Source organism: Anabas testudineus, chromosome 6 (assembly GCF_900324465.2).
Source record: "Anabas testudineus chromosome 6, fAnaTes1.2, whole genome shotgun sequence".
Classification (NCBI taxonomy): domain Eukaryota; kingdom Metazoa; phylum Chordata; class Actinopteri; order Anabantiformes; family Anabantidae; genus Anabas; species Anabas testudineus.
In genome coordinates, this window is record NC_046615.1 from 9,857,094 (window position 1) to 9,880,449 (window position 23,356).

A 23,356-nucleotide genomic window follows, 5' to 3' on the forward strand; every position below is an offset into this window, starting at 1 on the left:
AACAGGTGTGGTGATGCATGACTGGATAGACTCGTGTATGAGGATGAAACATTTCATCGTAGTGTAACAACAACAGAGATGAGGCATGTTGGTAGCTTGAAGTCATGTGTATGCTGGGACAAAAGGTACTGACATCATATTGTGCACCAATCATGCACTGAGAGACTAAGAGAATGAAGGACTCGGAGTGAAAGTGTCTATTTGTCTACTCCTTCTCATATTTTTCCGATTATTCACCCATGCTAAATTCTTTCCCCAAGATGGCTGCAGTAGTGTCTCCATGTCTGCCTTTTATGCTCCCTTTTCTCCTCAGCCTCCTCTCGCTTCACTTCCTCGTGCCATCGCCTGACACTGTGAAAAGGTATGTGTGACTCCGCTAGTAGAGCAGATCCCATTATCGTAAATAGGCCAATAAGTAACTTCACACAACATGTCTCCAAAGCAAGTACACTCTATATGCAAAACAGAGGCACCCTGTTGAAGAAACTGGCGCCAAGTGATTATATTTGTAATTTAATTTCCTTGGTCACACAGAGATAAGAGGAGGGAGAGGCTACAGTCGGTCAGGGATGAATAGAGTGACAAGAATGGGACCACAGCTTCATTGTCTGGACTGAGATGTCCGAGACGACACCACTTACGTACAAGGGTACCAGCAGGCAGATATGTACATATGCAGAAATTCACAAGTGTAAACACAGAAACAATCTTATTACCACAATGCAAAATCAGCAGCACTGGGAAAGCGAATGGACGATGAATGGATGAATGTAAGTGCAGGATGGTGAAGAAGCCTCTCTCCAGTCGGTATTTCTTCTTTGCCCTCGGTTCTGCTGAAGAAATGTAATCAGCAGGGTGGTCTGAGAGGAATGTCAGTCACAAAGAGCTCACGGCTCATTGTAGATTCTGCAGACGGGATGAACTGGGTCCCTGCAAAAAAAATGAATGAAGGACACAAGGTGTCCTCTCCCCACATCCTCATCTTCGTGCTCTCTCTGAGATTGTAAGACTGCAGACATCAAATTTCCTGACTTGTCCGTTTTGTGTTTGAGTGTCCACTTATGCTGGTGGCGATGCAGAGGTGGGCACAATACTGCAGCGGTCAAGCTTGGATTGTGACTGCATCTGAACACTCAGGGGCTCCGGAGAGCTGGTGTCCTGTACACACTGGTTTACAGCATCCAGGGACAGCGTGATACTATTTTGTGACACCTCAAATCCTCTCTCTTCCCCCTTTGTTCTCTCCTTCCTCTCATCTTTATGTCTGTTTCTCCCCTGCTGTCTTGTCTTTCTGAGCATTTCCTCCGCGTCTTCACTTTGAACCCAACAGCATTAACCTGTCAGGAAAGTTACAAATGTTCTGAGTGAATTATGTAAACCGCGGAGAAATAAAACTGCAAAAACCACGGAGCTCTCGCTTTATTTCATAATTCATCATGCTCCCACATCGAGCCAAACAAAATTTGACTTATTAAGTAGTCCAGCATATTCTGGCTCAGAATCCTCTGAAATATGCTTGACAATATTAATCACCCTTTGTCAACCCCGCAAATAAAAACCTAACACACACACGCATACACACACACGCATACACACACACACAAAAGCACAGTTTTCTGTGATTTCATTACTTAAATGAAAGCAGCGTCTCCCACATTTTGCCACATTTCACTGCAAGAGGCAGAGCAAATAGATGTTACGCCAGCACCACCAAAAGGTTGAAGAGGAAATAACCATTCCTGCTCGTCTTTCTGAGTTTTTCTTCTTCCCCAGTAAAACACAAACACGCAGTTCTAAAGATCTGATTAAGAATGCTTTGCCCCGGCAGCTGGCAACTTTATTTATTTATGTCAGGGAACAAAACTGCACACACGCAGGAGTGCTAAGAAATCCACATTTTATACTGAGAGGGAAAAGGGATGGCACAGCAGCGACGCAGCATAATTAGCAGGACATGGCTGTGTAATTGGTCTCTAATTGATATGAAGAGCGCTGATTGAGACCAGGTTGTGTTCTACACGTGCCGCTGGATGCAGACAGGAAAGGCCGGAGGCCGGCTCAGTCTTGGTGCCATCTTCTGATTGATGTCTCCGTAGCAAATGCCCTTCAACAATCAGCACCTGCAATCTCTCTGTGCCTATCAGGCCACTTGTCTATCTCTGTGTAACATCTCCCACCATTCATCTGTCATTTCTTTGTGCCTAAGCGTCTCGCTATCGCTCTCTTTCTGTCCACAATGATTTGGCCTGTCTTTCATCTTTCTGCCCAACCTTTGGTCTGTTTCTCCCCCGGAAGGTGAAAGAGCAGCGTAGTTGGTGGTGGCGGAGGGTGAAAAGTGTTTGTTTATGACACGCGAGCAGCCTTTAAAGACCGTGGGCTTTCAAGGACCCAGGGAGGACATAGCAGGGGGGTGGGGGGCAGAAGCAACTTTAGATAAAAAGAAGTTGAAGATTAAATGCACTTTTATTTAAAAACTGTGCGTTACCTGCCCTGCTAATTTAGCAAATGACGTTTAAAGAGGAATAATGGCTGCGAGGCACAGCCGGACATAAGAGGTCAACATGCAGCGTCTTGAATGGATCTGAAGTTTGAATGGGGGGCTCTTTCTAACAACTCCGTTCATGGATCGCGTGCTGATGCAAGACGACCTTCAAGGACATTCCCCTCATTTACACAGCAATTAAGCCCTACCCTGTTGGTAAATTGAAAAAGAGACAAAAATCCACAGTGGATTTAATAACAAACTCATTACCAGGGCCCAACAGGGCGGAACTGCCTTTTAATTAGAGCAACACCTGATTAACACCCAATTAACAGAGACAGAGCCACTTAATTCTCCCCATACTTTGGCAGGTTGAGAACACAAACAGAAGCAGGCCAGCTTCAAAGTGTTTCCTCTCCTCCTGGGAACGTGTGAGTGGAAAAAAAAAAAGTAAATAACGACTTTGGAGGCAGTCTGTTGTCTGGTGGTCCAAATGCTCCGCAGAGCTGGAAACTGTACGCTGGAAATGCATGAGCTAGGTGTTTCACAAAGGAGACAGATGTAGGACTGGCTGGCAGAGACTGTGCTTCACTACACATGCAACTCCACGAGGACTGATGTAGGACAGCTGTCCAAGCGGTGTACCATCATGCTCAACCACAAGACATGAGCTCTCACTGTTGCCATTGTCTGATTCTAGTAGTTTTTGCCTTTCAGACTGTAAATGATTTAAACTTTTAAAAACTTTTATTTAGATGTGGAAGGGTGTTCATGGTCAACACTGGATCACCACAATCGTACAGAGCACATGTTCGTATCCACATGATGGTTTCCTCTTAATAAAACGAAGGAATAATTGCTAAAGACATGTGGATGCATGATCAGCAGCCGTTCAACAGCACAGAAGGAAAACCGTCACGGTGTCTGTTTACATCATTTACTGCTCACATTTCAACAAACAAAAGAACACTTATAAATATAGACGTGTTCTCTAGTTGAGAACTGCACTTTTCCAAGTGTCACATGGTCATCACAAGATGGCGCTAGTTCAACATTCATCAAGCACACTGCAGCACCTACTGAAGTTATCAGCAAACCTGGCGAAAGTTTATGAACATCAAAAAAATAAAAATAATAATAATAAAGAAAATAAAGAAAAAAGTAAACAGAAACCTACTATTACCCTATCAGGGAATAGTTCTCATCAGTCTGTAGTGTGTGTTTTAACTTTACTTGTACTGTCAATACTGAAAGTAAAGTGAATGGCGACCACAGTCAACCTTGGAAGGAACTGGAGCATTCAGTCCCACTGACTTTCATCATTCAGAGATTTAGCCAGAACAGCCAGTTCCCCATTGAGTCAGTGTGTGTAAATGTGCAACTTACACATTCATATTCTCTTTTCCCTGTCATGTCCTTGTTTCTACACTCCATTCAAGGTACCGGCCTTTTTGGAGCCATTTTGCTTTTGCGCTCCCCGGGGTAATAACCCTCACTAAAAGTGCGCTTAGCTGCCTTGAGTTGAGAAGAGATCCGCCACGACTCCACAGCCTTCTCCAAGTCTGGTATGATGTCTGGCACGACAGAGCGTTCGGCGATGAAGACGATCATCTCCACCACCAGCAGCAGAACCCAGCCTCCAGCCCCTAGCCAATATGAGGAGCCAAGGCTGGAGAAGTCTTGGCTGATTTCTTCCAAGTGCTGATATGTGAAAAGAGACCAGCTGAGGAGGAAGAAGAAACCTGTAGATTCAAAAGAAAAATGAGTAAAGTCGACCCAGGGAAAACGTATTCTACAGTAGTTCTCATATTCAGAGCAGTTACCTGTGGAGGCCATGGTGAGCAGCAGCAGGGTGGTGGGGTAGAGCGCCTGTCCTGCCATGAGCAGCGATCGAGTGTTGGAGTAGGAACGCACTGTCCGAGATGTCCAGCAGAAGGCGAACACCAGACACAGGACGCCGGTGCTGACAGCCATCAGGAAGGAGACAAACGCAAACACTCTCTCTGCTTCGAGCGCTGGAGGGCACAAAACCAGAGGCACATACAAACTACAGTTAAACCACAGTGACGCTCGGGTTACATTAAGGTCACAGGTGAGAATTCAGCATGACGAAATGAAACGTGTTACAGTGATGACACACTCCTGTGGATTCCCCCGCATGTGCCGGCCCACAACAGAAAACAGATCAAACGGTTGTGTACTTTCTCAGTTTCCCTAAAGAGTTGATGTCACTCTACGTTAGAGTCATTCTGAAAGTGTATTTGTAGAATAATAATTATTATTATACTGGTAAGAGAACACATCCCTGACAAGGATCCTCTATCGGTATCCAGCAGTTGGTCTCACTTAGGGTGGAGAACTCTACATTAACAATCACAAAACCAGCTGTAATAATTAATTACAAATAATTCTCCAGCTAGGGGCATCTGAGGAACAGATAAAGTTGTGCACACAAACACAGTTAAATTAGTCTGCATGTGTTTCCTGTTCACATGCTGGCCATTATTTGTTGTGTTGCTATAACAACATACCACAGTTGTATAAATTACTGTTGGCCTACATGTGTTCTGTTTGACCTTTTTTGCTTTTGATTGGGTTTGTTAATCGCATCGATCTTTACATTAGCCTACTCTATATTATATTTTCCATGACAACTTAATGTTTAAGATAGCTTAGCTTACAGCATGGTCTCTACTTTTTGATTCCACTTTAATTAGCTCTTATTGTATTCATTCATTTTAGATTGACTTCAGTTCAAGAAGAACAGTCAACATAACCACTGTTCATGGTAATATACTAAATAAAAAAATACACAATAACTGCACATTAAGCTTTTATAAGTTATTAATACCAGTTTTGACCACAACTGGTCAAGTCCCTAAAAAAGACCTGTTGTAATTCTACTTGTTTATCACAGTGAAACATGGTGGAAGCTTAATGTGCAAGTCTTTGCCTTCCCCCCGACTTTAAGCGCCAACATCAGTGACCATGATTTCAGTACTTTTGCCGTCAGCACAGTGTAAGAGCAGATACAGAAAAATGCACCTCTCTGGAACAGGAGCAGGCTCCAACTTGTTCACTACTGCTGAGAATCTCTGCAGCCCGCTGTTGGTTTCAAATGTTCTTCCTCATATTTATCCCCTCTGGAGAGTCCCGCTTTAGTATTTAGTGAATATCTATACCTCACTAAATACGCTGCCTTTCCTGACACATTTTATTCGACATATTTCCGTCTGTCAAACCTTTAACTGAGAGCGACAGCTATAAACACGTGGAAATTTTGATTTGCTGGCGGCAGACACACGTCAAAGAGTTGAATAAGGTGAAGGGGAACTGTTGCTCACCGTTGATAGAGCCACCATGATATGTGTGGTCACTAATAGTGTTATTCCACTCCTCCCAGAGTCCTCTCTCCTTCAGCCAGAACGGTGTCCACACAGCGTAGGACACGCACAGGCAACCCACCAGCCCCAAAAAGGACTGAGCAAACCTAAAGCGACTGCTGGAGTCATCCAGCTCCAGAAGTGTCATCTTTCTACACCTGCTGAAAGAGAAAACAGAGGCAGAGACAATGAGAGGTTCATCTATCACCAAACTAATCCTGTAAATTTGTTCACAATCAGCTGTTACAGTGTAGAATAAATAATTAAAGCGCTCTTACCTTTGTTGTCGATGTACGGGGAGAAAAGCTGTCAGAAACACAGCTGCGATGTTAGTCTGTAGACAAGCTGAACAACGTTTCAAGCCGAGGAACCCACTGGTGTTTGCAACTGTACAAGTATCACCCTCAACTCTCTGACACGTTACCGCAAGCTCTGTTACTCCGCCTCTGCTGCAATGGAACTCCCCCACTCAAAGTTCCCAGTGATTTCTACAACATGATGCCCCTAACTGTAGAGAAAGTGAAAGAACATGAAGTGAAAGAAAAAAAAAAAAAAAAACAATCAGTAAATTGAGGAAGCAGAAGTTTCACCAGAATAAAGAATCAAGTATAAGTGTTAAAGGAAGTAGAAAAGTACCAAATCCCTTGATACTTGTTGTAGCAGCAATGTACCACTCAGATACTGAAATTGTGTAGGGAGGGTGTCAACAAATCATTAAGCAAGACATTTAAGGAAATCCCACTCTAGATTTCTCACTTGGGGTCATAATGCGGCTGATGTGGCATTAAACCTGAGCTGTCTCTCCTCTTCGTCACATAACTACCACCCCCTCTGCTTTCCTTTGTTGCAACGGAACGACACCTACAGACCACCTAAAAGCATGAAAATGCCTTCACATAAGAATGTAATATATATATATATTTTTATTTTTTTTTTTTTTTTCTGGATAAGTCAGATTTACTCAAAATGAAAAACTTTAGTCAGATAAAGACAGAATTAATTCTTTTATTCACAGATTTTAACTTTACAGACAGTACAATACAGTTTGATAAAGTGCATATGATCAAAATAATAAAGTACAACTCAGACTAAGAATATGATGATTCATTTTGGTTGATTTACATTTGGCATTCACTTAAAAGTTTGAGTCAATAAACATAAATGTTTTGTCTCTGGGTTACAAAAACAAGGCCATCTCCCTATGCAGCTTAAAAATAAGGCCTCAAGATGCAAATAGAAAAGTGCTCTCTGCTTTTTGTCCACCCTGGCCTTGCTTGCATTACTTGCCTTCTTCTCTCCTCTTCAGTCGGCTTTCAGACTGTGTCAGGTGCCCGTGCTGAGCTTTTCCCCCCATCAACACAGGGAGCAAGGAGGACGCCCAAGTAATGCCTCTCAGAATTTGGCTACATTCACATTTGTTTATCCTATAGCTTACTTTCTGGCTCTTTGCAGCAGGGCCTTGAATACGTCAAGAATTTCTGGGTCCTCCCCGGCAGACAGCTCTGGGGTGTTTTTCTCCAGCCAATCAGAGGAGCGGATTTGATGCCTGAGAGTACCAATCAGAGAGTCCAGACTCTCTGCAGGCTTCGATGCTTGGCAGTCCAACAACACAAAATCCTCAGTGGCCATCAAGCCTGTGCTGGGAACAGGGATATCCTTCTCCCTCAGCTGGTCTGGTGACTTGCTCTGGGGTGATGATGTTGAATTGACAATTGTAGCATTGTCTGAATCTGTACTGTCCTCCCTCACTGACTTTTTGCTCTCCTCACTGGCTTCTTTTACTGAATGTGAATCAGGGCTGATACTTTTTTCTTCAAGTTGTCTCAAAGCATCCCTCATTCGCTTCAGCCCTGAAATAAATTATTCATATCATCAGCTAACAAAACTTTTTTTTTTTTCCATATAATTTAAGACAAATACAACATTAACAATTGAGTGGGTATAAAAAGTTCAAAACAACAACAACAAACTGACCAAGATGAAGGTGATGCTGTTGGTCTGCGAAGACGATGCGGAACCAGCCAGGCACCGAGCAGGAAAAGGCCTGACCACAACTTAACACCACCTTGTGTTTCAGAAACCTCCTCCACAGAGACAGCTCCTCCTCGAATGATGACTCCCGGAGGTACTACCAAAACACGGAGACAAAAGTCACACGTCAAACTGTTTTGCCAGTCCGCGTGGACCATTAAGTTCAAGAGAGTTAAAGAACTGTAATACCTGTGTTATCAATTACCTATGTACATCTTAGCCTTACTGTGGTTGTGTTACCTTTCTGAGGTCAGCCCACACATACAGTGCGGTAGGCCTGTCCAGGTAGGGGATGCCCATACTCTGAAGCTCTCCTGTCAGGTAGCTGTAAGAAGCTTTCAGTCTGCTTCTGTTCTCAGGCAAAAACTCCTCATTGATCCACTCTACAACATGACAATGTGAAGTGGTAAATGGGTAGGTGTAAATTGAATGTTACAAGTCTTTGTGCAGTGTGATGCAGAGCAGAGCCTCATGCTGTGCATCTGTCAAATCAGAGCAAACCAAAAAAAAAAAAAACAAAAGGGGGGATGATATCTCTCAGAAGCCAGTAAAGCACTATGAAGCACATGTGAATTGTTGAAAAGCTTTCATCAAATAATTTGCCTTTGCGAGTTTAAACTCCACCCTACACAAACATCTTCGTGCTAGGGTAGCCGATTGTATTATTGTGAATTCTGACTTGTTTTTAATCAACAGAGGACCGATGGGAGAATTATTTTTCCAGTTGAGTGTGTATTAAATCTGACGTGACTATTGCAGTGTGTTTTCATAATCACATGTGAAGCTTCGATCCGTACCTCTGTCCTGAAGAAGCTGTGCAACTTGGTGCTGGGTGGTTCCGGAAATCCCATGGAATGAGCCCAGCTGGGCCAGAGCCTCCACGAGCTCTCTGTTCTCAGTATAGAGAGTGCCTATTCTGATGCCTGCCATCGCAAAGTCCTAGATAGGAAAAATAAGAAGGACATGTGAGAGAGAGCTATGAAAGCAGCTCTTTCTCCCTACTGAAGAAAGGCTGAGATTTTACTGTACTGTCAGCAGAGATCTAAGAGGTTTCACAGTCTCAAAGTCATAGAGAGCAGCACAGTACGCACCTTGCTCATCCCCCACATTACATGCGTCCTCTGTGGGTCGGGCAAGCTGAAAGGAGGACACATCATCTGCTGTTAAGAGGCTGTCTTCAGACATAATTGTCAAGATTAAGGGTCTAATAGAGTAATCATGTGGTGGTTAGGTTCATAGAGTACCTGTCTACACTGAGGACACTGTGAAAGGTGACAGATTCATCAAAGACGGTCAGCATGTACACTTCATCTATGATGGCATGGAGCTCATTCCTAAAGCAGGAAATGGGCAAGAGAAAGGTCATAACAATAGATACAGAGCAGCATTAACATACAGGTCCTTGGTGTCATATTGTTAAGGGGCTGTCTGTGACAAAGAAAATGCAGCGAATGTAAGATGGTTCCTTCAAGATCCTACATCAGTATAAAAGCAACGTGGTTTATGGTTAACAACAGCTCAGTGCCTGTGAGGTTTCTGTGGTGGGAATTACTCTGGCAAGATCATTTAGAAAACAATAAATGATGCAGGGTGACTCTGTGGCACATGGCTGCACTTGACAATATGCAGACGGTTAAGAGAGGTGATAAAACTCCATCGAGGGCAATTGATATTCCACACACAGGATGGAGCTTTCAGTCGTAAAATAAAAAGAGGTCACATGAGGAGCTGTATGCAGTAGCCTGGCGATGTGCTTAATAGAGTCACAGAACTGTGCACTAGGAGGATTACCGCGTTAGGCCACAGCGTGAGATAATAATGGGGCAAACATACCTTTTAGCAAACTGCAAGAAGGCAATCATCTCCTCTGGGGTGTAGATCTCAGCCAGTGGGTTGTGGGGGTTCATCAGTATAACACCTCGGATGATCAGCCCCTAAAAGAGATAGCTAGCTTCTCAGAAAATATAAACAGATGCACTGTGCCACAGTCTTTAAAGATAAAGCTGCAATGAATCTCTGAGGAAAAAGAATGTTTTCTAAGGACTATATCTAAAATAAGAACTGTGCTCCAGGATTTCAGGGTGGTTCAATCTCTCTTTAAATATTCATAAAGTGAAAGTGCTTAAGACAACATGCACTCCTGAATTACCTCCTGTTTAGCCCTTTTCAGGCCTTCCTCCAGATTCCCTACAGTAAGGTGGAACGGTCGACCATTTTTGCCATCAGTCTATAAATAAAAAATAAGAGGGAAAGAAGGAAATCAACATCAACAGCCTACCCGGACAGTGCAGACTGCCTGCATGCTGTTTGCACACAATCAGAAAGAAACAAGCACATTGCACAAACGTTCTTAAATACATACAGCAACTTAGTAAATCAGCTTCCGTTTTCCTACCTCACAGTCAAGAGGAACATGGAAGAGTTTCACATCACTATACAGATGCAGATCCTCAGTGATAACGCCGTAGAAAGGAGTAGGAATGAGAATGGCATCTACAACAGGACATTTTAACTTATGAATGAATCCATGTACATAAATACACATATACACATATCAGAGTGATTGACATATAAACATTTAGTTTTAACTTGGAGGCAAATTCACACCTTTGTTAATCTAGTTTTGCCAGGTGTACAAACACAGGGAAGACACGACTTGCTATTGTCATGATCCAAGTTGGAAGTAAATAGATCAACATGGGATGCTTTCCAGGCTTTTTGATTATTATAAAAAGGAAGTTACTGATAAAACAAATACACCACCTTAAAAAGAGGCCTTGCAGCTGCTCAGAATTCAAAGATCTGTTTTGTTTAAATAACTATGGCACTCACTTTATGTTACACGTTTTTATGATACTTTCATTCATCCTTATTCATGCTGTATAGATATAGAAGTAGTTTACAGTATATGTATGTTGCTGTATTTATTAAATTTACCTTTAGGGTCACAAATTACTGCAGCGATGCAGGAGAAGAGAGAACCACAGCCATTCATCACCACAACCTGAACAAACACACACATCCACCGTGTTATGAAAGCCGCTATTATGGCACAGAAGGAGACCAGACAAACACACTAGAAATTCAAATTACGTTGATCACACTTGCAATTCTGTTACTTCAATTTTAGCATTTAGCATCTTTGTAGTTGGTGGTGACTTAATCAAATTAACTGAACCCGTTGGCTTCAGTTTTGAGAACGAATGGCTACAATCCAGAGTGTAGCAGCAAAAAAAAGCTTATTTGTCAGTAATTACATAATTTGCTGGACATCTGCATCAATTATGGGAAGAGAACCTTCTTTAAACCAATCTCAGTCTCTTCTAATTGACTAATTATATGAATGAGTCTGTAGTGGAAGGGATATTTAAATAGCTTCTACTCAGCACCATAATGTAACGTTGCAGTCTGGTTTGACTGGTATAAAAGCAATTCAGAGTTTAAGGTATAGACACTACAGTATATACAAACATATATACAACATATATACAATATAGACACAATATAGATAGACAGAGACATAGTGTATGGAGGGTACTACAATTTACAGCAGCTGTATGAGAAATCCTTATATTTTCTACCACTGCTATTATCAGCATATGTCTTACACATGCTGTTCACATTACTTATGTGCCATTCCATTGAAAGCAATTAACTTCACTCACGTTGTCCGCTTTGAGTGGGTTTGGAGAACAGCAGTAGTGAGTCAGGAACTTTGCAACTTGCTCTCTAAGGCTGAAAGGGAACAAGATTAAAGGTTGCAAAGGGGGTTAATGTTTACTTAGATAGGGCTTGTTTAAGGGTTTGAAAATGTACAATGAGCCACATGGCAAATGTGCTTCCTACAGAAATCAACCTTAGTGCAATTTAATCTCTTACAATGTATGTCCTCTCCAGTCTGGATACTGCAACAATGATGGGTCAATATGAAGCATGTCGGGCTTGGTCATCTGCAGCAGGGAATGACATTTGTGACAATAATTTACAAATGCAGACAAATATTTAAGAGCAATACAGAAAGTGACCAGCGTATTTGTTTTACCCGTTTATGAAGAAGATCGTAGCACAGTTTGTTCTCACTGGTACCCATGTTGATTATACCCTGAAGTCAGAAAAAGAAGAGGGTCTAAATTATCATTATAGTGTAACTTTTAACAGATGTTTTTACTATTTGACTCAGACTTACATCAGGGTTGTCTGTGTCATGATGTTTGTCCTTTCCATATAGTATAAAGCCCTCCTGCAGAATACCCTGATGCTGACGGATGCTGTTGCCACGTTTGGACAGGTACACACTGTGGCGGGGAGTCTCTGCACCTCTCAGTGTTGCCAGAACATCCTGAGACATTTTGCAGGCCGTGACAGATGTAAGCAGCACTGACGCCGTTGTCTCCTGAGTAGAATTAATCTGAGCCGTAGGAGATTCTGAAGGGGGCTGAGATAAAGATGAGGAGACGGAGGGGGCAGCTGTGGTCATCAGTGAAGGAGACAGGTGAGCTTGAGGTGAGATGGAGGGGTCAGCTGATGCAGTCGCCGTGGCTGGCGTGTTCTGTCTGACAGCAACCAATGCCCCAGTGAGCATGCTGAAGAGGCGGAGCTCATGCTGGCGCTCCTGTTCCGCCCTTCTCTCCTCCCTCTGCTCCCTGCGCTCCTCTGCTTGCAGCTCTCTCTCCAGCCGCGCCTCCTCCAGAGAAAGCAGCCGCTCCTCTGCTGACTGCTGCCAGTTCAGGAAGTGGGCCAGGGCTTTGTCCAGGCTCCCTTGACTGCCACATCTAGCACCCCCCTGACCCCACGATGTTTTGCCACCTCGGCGACGCTTCCTCTGTCGCGCTGACGTTGGGGGACGAGAACCCTCCTTACTGGGCTGCTCAGATGCGTCTTGCGGCACTGGACCACCAAGAGCCTGGGCGACTGCTGCGGCAGAGCCAGCAATGTTCAGGTCACTAAAACCTGGGGTTATATAAAAAAAGAGAAAAGTGAGTCATTCAAATACAGGTTGTTACACTATGTTAATGAATAGTGGGAATAAAAATGACAAGAGACAACCTGAAGGTGAGGTCCTTGCATTGGTTGAGCTCTCTCCTCGACCCAGTGTGTCTTCTGGCCCCAGCAGAGATTGCCCATCAGTCTCCTGATCATCTCCAGATCCATAGTACATTTCAGGGGGGGCAACATCTGAGTTCAGCATGCTGTCCTCAACGTCCTCACATTTGATATCCAGAGAATCTCCAGTTTTGGGGGGCTGACCAAACAGAAACCCACCCGAGGAAACAGGACCAAAGGAGCCTGCTGGAACTCCTTGCAGATATGCATCAGACCCACCGGGGCTTTGAAACACCTGTTGAGCTATGACAGCTCCCCCCAGGGAGGAGTAAGTAATAGCCGGTCGGTTGGCCAGCACCCTGTCCATCACATCATAAAACTTCCAGGACCGCATTTTGTGGTTGTCCTTAATGCGGCGATACTCCAACTTCATCTTTTTGATCTTCTCCCTGCACTGGTCTCCTGTGCGGTAGATGCCCTTTTCGCGCAAGATGTGCGCTATTCGGTCAAACACCCGCTGGTTGCGCAACGAGCTCTCCAGCTCGATCTGGACCGACTCGTCGGACCACAGCTGGAGCAGCTCCACTATCTCCGGGTCGGTCCAGTTGCTGCCTCTCTCATGTCTCCTGCCGCGAAAGTCCATCCTCTAAATTACTGGACGTATTCTGCAATGTGAAAAAAATGACAAGCCACCTTAAGGGACGACAAAATACGCGGCGACTTGATTGCGTTGTTAATGCCTTTAGTTTACGACAAAGGGAAATGTATACACGTTGTTTTACCCACTTGTTTTCTCAACGTAAATCAAAAGTGCAGGATCTTCGGACACAGCCTCCACTCGGTACACATGTAGCATCCACGTAGGTCGATTCATGTCACGGATACTTAACCCGGCTTAATGGTTTGAAATCGAAAAGCTTTGTACATCCGGTGCTAAGATATATGATTCATTATAAACATCAAAATTTCCACAACTTGGTGAAAAGGGGAGAATACGCGTACACAAATATCTACATCCGGGTTGACGGCACATGCGTGCTGTCCTCATTCCGGGATAACTTTGGTCCGTGTTAACCAATACATCCATGGTGTTGACGGGGGAGCTGCTGAAAGCGGGCTGGATTTCACTTATACCAGTCCGGGGTAGACACAACCATGCGAGTCAGAGTGTGACTGGGAGCTTTGTGTTTAGCCCCCTCTACCGTACGCTGCGTCCCTCTGTCCCTGTGTGTAAGTTCGACGGTTATCCACAAGATGGCGGCCACGCACAACGATACAGCTCGGCTAGCTGGAGTGTGGGAATGCGTGGTTTGGGTACAGGCGTGGCCCGGTTTGCTTATTTAACAAGAAAATAAACACGGCGGCTGTTAAAACGAACAGAAACAGCCTCGATTCTATCAACAAAGTCGGTTTTATAATTAAAAAGGAACCAAAATGGGTCCTGTAATGAAAAGTATTTTTATTGTATTCATATATATTTTTTTGCTATTGTAAAACGTTGATTAAAAAGTATAAATCATAACACTAATTAATACTTTTCACCTGCTAAAGAAGGGAGATTGAAGCGTGCTGAATATAACGTGAATAAATCTGACTTTAGGAGAGTTCATCGCTGATTTGAGCTGTCGAAAAAACGCCGTCCCCGCCCCTTTCAACCGCCCCGGTGACACAAATCAAGCGCACACAGTGGTCCACTCGGCTCTTGACGTGACGTATTTCCTGGAGAACGGGGGTTCGTGGCGGTTTGTTGTCGTCTCCAGCCAGTAGTGATCGTTACATCGTGTTGGCTTCTACTCCCCTTTTCTATCACTTTTCTTGTGTCAATTAACGCCAACGCATTGTTCTCAACAAATAAGCTACGTGAAATAACCAGGAACCAGTAGCAGAAAGCGCTAAAGAAAATAAGATGCGGCGGCTGAAGTTAACTAGCAGAATATAACCATGGTGCCGGGCGCAAGTTGGTGGCGGACGACCAGCAGGAGCGGGTAGTTGAATCCATCACTTCTGGAGAAGGATGGGTGTGTGCGGATAGCACTTCTCTTCATCTCCCGGACGAAGTAGCGGACGTGCAGCGAAAGGTTAGATGTAAAGTTGACAGTCGAGACGGCTGAGAAAGGGTTTGTCTCCACCCAGAGGGAGAAGAAGAGAGAGAGAGAGAGCGAAAGACAGAGGGGGGAGACATGACGCTACGGCCCCCATTGGCGTCTGAGTAGCGAAGGTACAAGTGACAACTGGTTGATTGTTTTTCATTTCTGTCATTTCTCGTTTCCACACACACACACACACAATAAAAGCATGGGTCAGGTGTGTTCACAGCAGGGAGGGGAGCTGTGGCGGAGTGGGTGGGAACAATGGGACTAACGTTATTTAGTGGAGGAGGTGGGGGGGGGGAGCGTGAAAGCTGTGTTGTAGCACCAAGTCTGAGGCAGCGCAGCGACCGCCTTCACCAGTGTTCCCAGTCAGGTGAAGAGTCCCTCCCCAGTCCGAAGCTTGTCTTTCTGTTCTTCTTCTTCTTTGTTTTAATTTCTTTGTTTTGGTTTAAGGAGACATGACCTAAGCTCGTCGACACCAGCGCGGTCTCCTCTCTGAAGTTTGTTGTGGGTAAGATCGCCGCATGTTGTTTGGCTGCTCTTGCATTTGCTGTGCTGTTCCCGCAGTGTGTCTCTTCTCTGTCTGTACGTCCACATTTACATTTACGCCGTGCCTTCTCCTTCCAACTGGTTCTCCTGGTTTCCTCCTGCGCACACATGCGCCTCATCACTCTTCTTCTTGCATCGGTGTAAGGTGTCGGATCCGCCTGCTGCATCTTTCAGTTTGCTCTGCTTCCTGGGAAAGGTGGAAATCCTGCAGCTCTTGCTAAGTGCCGTTCCTCTTTGTTGTGGAATAACATATAGGTGTCTGTTTTAGGAAAAGGCAAAGAGTGGAGCGGAGAGTGTTTGAATCAACAAGCTGGAAAAACTCAGTTTGAAGAGTTCAGACTCATCCTGCCTTGTCCTCTGTGCGTGTTGTTCTTTCCTACTTCTTGTGCACCTCCCACTGGGATCTCAACAAGGGATGAAGACAAGGTCACCAGCAATAGAGGCAAACCCGAGATTTCCTCCCAATCGAATCAAACGCCTCTTTTCTGCCTGTCTTTGTTAGGCCTAAACCTTGCACAGTCCCATTGGCCATCAAAGCTATTAAAATGGATTAATTCTGTGTTATGTTTATGTAGCCTGAGGAAGTTGGACTGAGTGGTTTACACACACACTGGCCGAGACAATGCCAACAGTTCTGGCAACGCTTCAGTTGTGAGCTCTTATAGGAGCAAACATTTTATGAGAAGTATAAAAGAGGAATGCAACGGGGGAGAGAGACGTAGGAAGACAAACTTGTCAACAGTGTAACAATAAAAACTGGGGCAGTGTGTTGTGGATGAGGGGATGTTTGACACAGGGAACAATGCCAAGATTCAGATGGTTGTTAAAAATGGCCTTGGATCCCTCTGTGGGACATTACTTACAGAATTGATTCTTTCTCCTGGACACACTGCTGCTGCCCTAGCCAACATTTTATCAGGCGTTTCCATCTCTGTATCACGTAGACAGTGGGAGCTGAAGATGGATCGGGTTTTAGTGGTACTCAAGCCATGGTGTTCTCACTCACTTCGCTGTGGCTCTCAGATGGTCATCGTACAGCTCACTTCCAGCTGTGAACCGCTGTCCCGACTGAGCACAACATGCCTGTGCAATGCCTCCGCTTTCCCAGCCACACTCTAACTTGGAGCAATTTTCTCTCTCAGAAGAGGATGCTTGGCTGTCAGTGGTTCTTCACAAATGGTGCAGCTCTCTCCTGTACCTTGGTTATCTAGGAGAGAGCAGCTCAGAGCACATGGTGGGTGTTGATTTGGCGGGTGGGCAGCCTGAAATAGAGCTGAAGTGCTGCATATGGTGTGTCACAGCTTCGTGTGCTCGTCATTACCAATGGAAATCGCCTGTTCGTCCACATCAAGAGCAGAGCTGTTATTCTGTTACATTATATTTATAGGATATCCTGGGAGTCTTGCTAATATAGAGAAAGTTAATTGGATGCCCATGCTGTTTGTCACCTACATCACATTTTCAGTGCAATCTCATGTAACCGTAGACGTCTGCTGCTCTTCACTAAACAGTTGCTCTGGGGCAGCTGTGGGTCACCCGTGTTCCAAGTCATACACATTCTCCAGATGGATAGGAAAATCAAATTGGCAATTTTCTGGTCTCAAGCCCAGTCCTGTAGCTTCTCACATTTGGTTTACACAAAGTAGATCTGGAGCCTGATTTAATTGATTCAGTGTTTTGATACCGGTAATGTGGTGTAACTATTGGTGTTTTAATCAGCAGAGGAAATAAGAACAGAGAGTTGTGTATTAATAATTTCCCTAAGCTACAGTTTACTAAAAATGAATTTCTGAAGCCAACACAGCTACCAGTGAATGTTTGAGAGTAGTAAAAGCCTCACTAATATTGTTTCTGATATTCTCCTGCTGTTGTGTGATTCAGTCATGTTAGTTTAGACCATGGTAATGAATAAGCGTAATACAGTATGGAAGATCCGCACAAGACGGCATATTTATAATTAGTAAAAAAAAGAAAAAAAAGTACCGATACAGTTTTTCTGACACCACATTAATATTAATTCCTGCTAGGTCTTGCTAGACATTACTCGCATAATAATCAGCTTCAGCTCATAACAGCTTTTAAAAACTGTAAAATACCCAGCAGTAGAGAGGCTGTTGCCCAACAGCTTTAATGATGACGTAAGGGCAATAATTGAGCCACAGTGTTGCACTGCTAACTCATCTCCACTTCTTGTCGGTGTGGTTAAATCGAGAGCGGGATTCAAAGGACCGTAATCATTGTGTGGTTAGTGTGTGTTATGTCGGCCTCTGAACAGCTCCACTGGAGCTACTAGGGGAAAAGTGCGTTGCTGAAGGGCACCTCAGCTGTCTCTGCTGAGTAGAGGAGAGGATTGTTCATTATGAATTTTCTTGACACACGTCTAAGCAGCAAAGTGTTTTGATGGGTGTAACCTGTCATTGCTGCTGCTGCTGCTGCTCCTAGGCTGCTTCCTGTTTTTTGAAAAACAGGAAATTTTGATCAATATTTGTTGCTGTCCTTTCGCATGTGGATGCCTGTTAATAGCTTCAGACAGAAGGCGTCTTATGAAGTCATCTTATTTTAGCATATCCACACCTCCATTTTCAGCAGCTCATTTGGTCAAGTGTGCCACTAATCTCAAAAGACGTTATGCAACTTATTAGATATTTTCTCACATAGTTTAGATTGTAGAAGTCACAAGTTCTTCTGTGGTTTGAAGGATGAAGTTTCATCTTGGTTTCAGGGCTTTGATGTATATTGTAAGAGTAAGCCTCTTGTTAACTTCTCTCCAGGCTGTTTTTGCGAGAAGGTGTTTTGGGCGTTGCATTATTATGTACTTGCTGTTTTCCGCAATGCTGTATGGGGGATGGGATATCTCTCAGCTCTACCCTTTTCCTCTCTCTCCATCTATTCCTCCCTTTCATACCCCTGTCAGTGACAGCAGACCCCCTGCTCCTGTTTTTGTGACTCCAGCATAGCATCTAATGAGCTCAGAAGAATTGCTCCACAGGAAGAGTGACAGCCCCTGGTCATGTTTCCACCGCCTCCCCTGCTGCGCTCAAATCACATCCACTTCTAAATGTATCTGTGAAGCCACAGATGTATTCAGCAAGCTTCTCCTCTTTGAATAGTTTGGATACGCACAACTCCCCAGTAGCAAGAGATAATTGTTTGAGCAAATGAAGGGCGGGAGCATCGTCTGTGTTGGTAAAAAGTTCTGATATGTTCCCTTGTTTTGATCAGTGGATTTCAGAGGAAATACAAGGCGAAACAACAGCTTACCTTCAAATCAGTTATCTTCTTACACTACAGACTGAGTCAGTCTGGTTGTGAGTATCTAGGCTTATACCATCTCAACATATACTCCTTTGTACTCTGGAAGTTAACAAGTCCTAAACTGTATGATTAAACTGTGTGTGCCGCCCCTTTTCACAGTTTTTTGTGCCGCCTATGTTGCCAGGCTGCTTTTAGACACTGCCACCTGCTGCCAAAATAAGCATTATTCCTTCACCTTAAATGCATATGGCGAGACTAAACACACTGAGCCACAGTCAGTGGAACAGTCTGCTCCTCTGCAGGTTTGCCTTATATATTGCAGAAGATTTTGGCTCCTATTGTTTTTCAAAAATCCATTAACAAGACTGAAAGTCTAAAGCCCCGTAGCAGCCCCTAAAGCCTGCAATGTTCATTACACCCCACAATTTGAAACTGTTTGACAGAGCACCGCACTGATAATTTTGCTGTTCTCAGAGCCTTAAGGGAATGAGGATAAAATGTTAATTTGTCCTGAGGGTGGCTGTGGAAAACTGCTGAGCAATGATCATGACAATCTGCCTTCTAAATCATAAGATATCCTGTGAGCACAACTGACAGCGTGACTTAAGGTCAGAATAAGAAATAATCCCAAAATACAGTACTTAAAATAAAGGGATAATCATTAATGGAGCCCTAACACACTCACTTCACTGCAGTTTGACCACTGGTACTGAGATGTTCAGCCCGAACCTTGACTTAGTTGTGGAAAGTGGAGGGAGATCACAAAAGCAGTAGGATATAACCTCTAAAGACTATGTGTGTCACTATAATTATCTACGGCAACTGTAAACAACTTCCCAAAGTTAGCCTTTGCTACTGAAGTTAACAAGTTGACTTTAGGGTGGTGGCAGATGAAAGCTCAACTAGAGCTGATGAATAGATTTTGCTATTTCTTATGTAAAGGTCCAATCTCATCCTGTTGGTGGAAATAGATGAAATGTGCTGGAGGCTTTGCAGTCACCAAATCTCAGTTGAATTGAACACCTATGGGAGAGATTTGATGTGTTAGACAGCACCATCTATCACAGTCGGAGACTTTGCCAATGCACATTAAAGCTTCTGTAGCACGAAGCTTACACCTTATTAAGGCACTTTATGTTTTTTCTGTTCCTATCTGTTACTAGTAGAAATCACCATCATTGCAAGAGTAAAGAATAGTTTGTAAAAACATCCTGCCTCATCAGTGTCATAGGTCACAGGTTAATTTGTTAAATTCCCAACAGCTTACATCTAATAGCTCCTATTTCTTTTCACATCAGTTAGTGGTGTAGCAGGGATTGACTCAGTGAGTGGCTCCATTAAACCAAGTTGTTAGCATCCATGGGACTGGACAGGCACTTAGACCTGAACCACCTCTTTCTTTCTTCCTTCGGGTCAACTGATGAATTCAGCAGATTCCCACACCCATCTTTATTCTCACCCTGACAAGTCAGATAACTTGCCACAGAGCTTCCCTTTTAATGTCTGACTTACGAGCTCCTTTACCAGAACTCAAAGAGCTACAAATCAAAGGCTCACAGAATGCCCCAGTCTGAAAATATTTTTTCATTTGAACATCTGCTCGAATAATGGTCCTTTTTAAAAAGCTTGTTATTTTATTATTCAATTAAAATATGTAGAACGCATATTATTCATACCTATTATGTAGTTGGTTCAATTTAAGCTTTGGAATATTTGAAAAAATTAGGAGCAGTGTAAAATCCTCTTTTTCACAAGCCCTGCCTTTCTAGTTGCTGCAAAAAGCTGTGTGCTTGTTTGCTTGGAGCTTGTCCTGTATTGCAGCAACATGCCTGCTGTATATCATTATCATACATTACCATTTTATGTCATATAAATAGATGAAGGAGGTTTGAAAAATAATTGTGTTTTTGGCAGAGCACTTGTCTGTTTTGACCTAATATTTTATTCTTTGCACATTTATTAAGATGTGTGATTCTGATAGTGGACAGTGAGCTCTGATGCATGACAATGTCTGTGGGTGTGTTGTTTATTTTTGCTGCAGTTTCGAGTTTTATTTTCTGAATGGTGTCTGCAGTAGGTAATTCAGGGTCAAGAGTGACCCAGTTAAGATGTCTATGTTTGTGTTTATAGCTGGCTCTGTCCTCTCATCTCTAGGCCACTGTTCTACTTTGCTGCTGAAAGGTAGAGCAGCCCTGCTCTGCCTGGGAAGCAGTGACAGACGGACAGATCGACTGCCCTGTGAAGTGCTCTCCTTTTCATGGATGCCAGGGTGGCCCTGCTGCACTTATGGACAGTCCTTGTCCTCCTGACAGCTGAACTGATTGATGCAGAGGTCTACACCAACACATGGGCCGTCGAGATCAATGGGGGGCCAGAGGAGGCAAGCCGCATCGCCAGGAAACATGGTTTCATCAACCTCGGCAATGTAAGTTGCTGCTTACAGAACAATGGGCGTGTGCGTGTTTGCATTGTCTTGTGTTTAGTAACTATATCACTCACTGCGGGAGAAGACTCCCCATAAAAACTTCAGATTTGTGACACAAACATCTCGTGTGTCAGTGCCCCAAAGCTGTTGTACATCAAAGCCAAGCATCAGAGAGCCTGATGTGACAACTCCAGGCCATCCTGTTTGGTGCAACAGATTGGGAAAAGTGTGGCCACCTCTACTTCTTATAGCTAAAGTGGGGCATGCATGACTTCATAACACTCTTGCAGACAGTTGTGTTCACAGGCTGGTGTTAGAAATAGACAAGAATAATAAGGTTGTTATTTTAGGGTCTGGAGGAAGGTAGTTATATTTAATTATGATGCGGATAGTTCATTGTTATTGCTATCACTTTAGAATCTGTTTTTAGGGTAGCCAGGTCCTTTTAATTAAATGAGCTGTTGTGTAGCACAGTTTGCACATAGAGGAAAGGAAAAACAAATGGTAGAAGAGGTGAGGACCAAAGTAGAGCCTAGGAGAGAGAAATAGCAGTGAATTATTGCTCTTTTAGTGGTGCCTTCAATATTAAAATGGGTCAAAGGCTAAGCTTACCCATACTGTGCTCAGCCGTTGACAGTAAGTCACTATTTGGTCCCCTCTACCCCTGTTGCTCCACTTGAGACTTAACTTCATTTGCATGCATCTTTGCGGAGCTGCCTGAGTGCTACACACACCAGTGAACAGCTTTCTGGATTACTTCTCAGGAATATGCGTAGGAGGTTCTGCATATTCCCACCCCACTTCTCCCCACCTCAAATAAAGAGGATTTTCTGAGAGGAGAGGTTTGCGAAATTAATTCAGGCTTATCTTTGCTTTTCTTTATTTTGTCAAAGATAGAGCTTTTAGTCTCCCAGTTATCATAGTGATTTGTTGTCACATGGGTTTTTTTTAACAATCTTGACGAATTTTGATGTGTGTCATTATTACAATTTCTTTTTCATTCATCCTATTAAATTAAATTGTATCCATGTGACTTAACATTAAGCCTATGTTAAGGAGCTTACTTTCTGGTTTGAACCTGGAATTGGAAATTTAGTATTGATCTAAATAGTTGCAATAGTTCCAGCAGTCTAAAACTATTGTACTGCAGAGTGAAAGAAAGCTTACATTAGGTATAATGGCCCCTAACAGACTTTTACCCTTAATTGCTTTTGTGAATTCTAGATAGAGAATCAATCTTAAGTCTTGGTGAATTGAGTGAAATGAAATGTTCAGTATTCTCCCCACAGAACACACACATCCTCTAGACATTCACTTCCTCCAAGTGAGGCGATTCTTCTTTGTTTTATGTTGCTTATGTGATTATAGGAGATGCATAGCATTTTCCCTGCTACCTATTAGTGACTGCATCAAAACAGAGCAAGAGGTAGGCACTGGAATGTGTCCTCTAAGACAACTGTCTGTTACTGAATCTCTGATGTCGTATGGCATCTTGTCATTTTAGCAGCCATGCCATTAAGCAGCTCACTTTGTGTAGCCCCTTTTCATAAAGTGGATAAAGTAGAAAGAATCTGCTCACCTTATTGAAACCAACTAAATGTATCTTCTCTTTTGGTTGGACACCATAGCTCACAAGATGTCAGAAGATGTATTTTGCAGATCTTTTTTTTTCTCTTCATCTTCTTTTTTCTGAAGAAATGCTATAGCTCATTTTGCAGCTTTGATGTGAGAAGCAGATATTCCAGCTATGGATTTAGATGTCTGCAAGTTTGTAGATGGCAAAGTGGGATAATAAAAGGAGAGTATGAAAAAGGGCAAGAACTGAGATAATTGATACTTTTCCATTGGAAAGTGGAAAAGAAAATAAGGAAGGAGTATAAGCGAGACGTGAGGTGACAGCAGGATAGTTCGGAGGGAGTGTGGGAGACAATCAACAGAAGCGGAAGATAGCTAATGGAGTATGGTATTGCGGACTGAAAAGCATAAGTGTTGAATGGGAAAGGGAAGGGAAAAAATCTAGTATTTTTGTCTGTCTGGAATTAGATTTTGTGGGAGTACATCTTCAGTCATTGTTTCAGAGAGGCACCTAAATATGTTT

At 43.4% G+C, this 23,356-nt stretch overlaps 3 protein-coding genes across 8 annotated transcripts in view; 1 reads left to right on the forward strand and 2 right to left on the reverse strand.

Moving 5' to 3' along the window:
• Positions 1-2,945: 2,945 nt before the first annotated feature.
• si:ch211-256a21.4 lies at positions 2,946-6,329 on the reverse strand. Its single transcript, XM_026364802.1, has 4 exons — positions 6,144-6,329; positions 5,827-6,026; positions 4,306-4,497; positions 2,946-4,224 (listed from the first exon to the last, which is right to left on the reverse strand). The coding sequence occupies exons 2-4, from the start codon at positions 6,011-6,013 to the stop codon at positions 3,917-3,919; spliced, it is 687 nt and encodes a 228-aa protein (XP_026220587.1). The 5' UTR covers positions 6,014-6,026; positions 6,144-6,329; the 3' UTR covers positions 2,946-3,916.
• Positions 6,330-6,856: 527 nt separating this feature from the next.
• accs (1-aminocyclopropane-1-carboxylate synthase homolog (Arabidopsis)(non-functional)) lies at positions 6,857-14,339 on the reverse strand. 2 transcript variants are annotated; one of them, XM_026366524.2, is made up of 16 exons: positions 13,738-14,339; positions 12,943-13,604; positions 12,083-12,846; positions 11,939-11,998; positions 11,776-11,846; positions 11,562-11,631; positions 10,834-10,900; positions 10,292-10,389; positions 10,046-10,123; positions 9,730-9,830; positions 9,141-9,230; positions 8,988-9,033; positions 8,694-8,835; positions 8,137-8,279; positions 7,840-7,993; positions 6,857-7,715 (listed from the first exon to the last, which is right to left on the reverse strand). In XM_026366524.2, the coding sequence occupies exons 2-16, from the start codon at positions 13,580-13,582 to the stop codon at positions 7,297-7,299; spliced, it is 2,943 nt and encodes a 980-aa protein (XP_026222309.1). In that variant the 5' UTR covers positions 13,583-13,604; positions 13,738-14,339; the 3' UTR covers positions 6,857-7,296. The 2 variants fall into 2 exon arrangements, with proteins under 2 accessions (XP_026222309.1, XP_026222310.1); XM_026366525.2 differs by having other exon boundaries at positions 13,726-14,339.
• Positions 14,340-14,631: 292 nt separating this feature from the next.
• The window catches only part of furinb (furin (paired basic amino acid cleaving enzyme) b), a 69,229-nt gene continuing 60,504 nt past the window's right edge, over positions 14,632-23,356 (forward strand). Inside the window, exons 1-3 of one of the 5 annotated variants that reach the window (XM_026365163.1) lie at positions 14,632-15,157; positions 15,483-15,540; positions 20,988-21,258. In XM_026365163.1, coding sequence (XP_026220948.1) covers positions 21,091-21,258 — 168 coding nt within the window. In that variant the 5' untranslated portion in view covers positions 14,632-15,157; positions 15,483-15,540; positions 20,988-21,090. Of the gene's footprint in view, positions 15,158-15,325; positions 15,403-15,482; positions 15,541-20,987; positions 21,259-23,356 lie in introns of those variants that run through there. The other 4 variants (XM_026365164.1, XM_026365165.1, XM_026365166.1 and 1 more) reach the window with 4 other exon arrangements.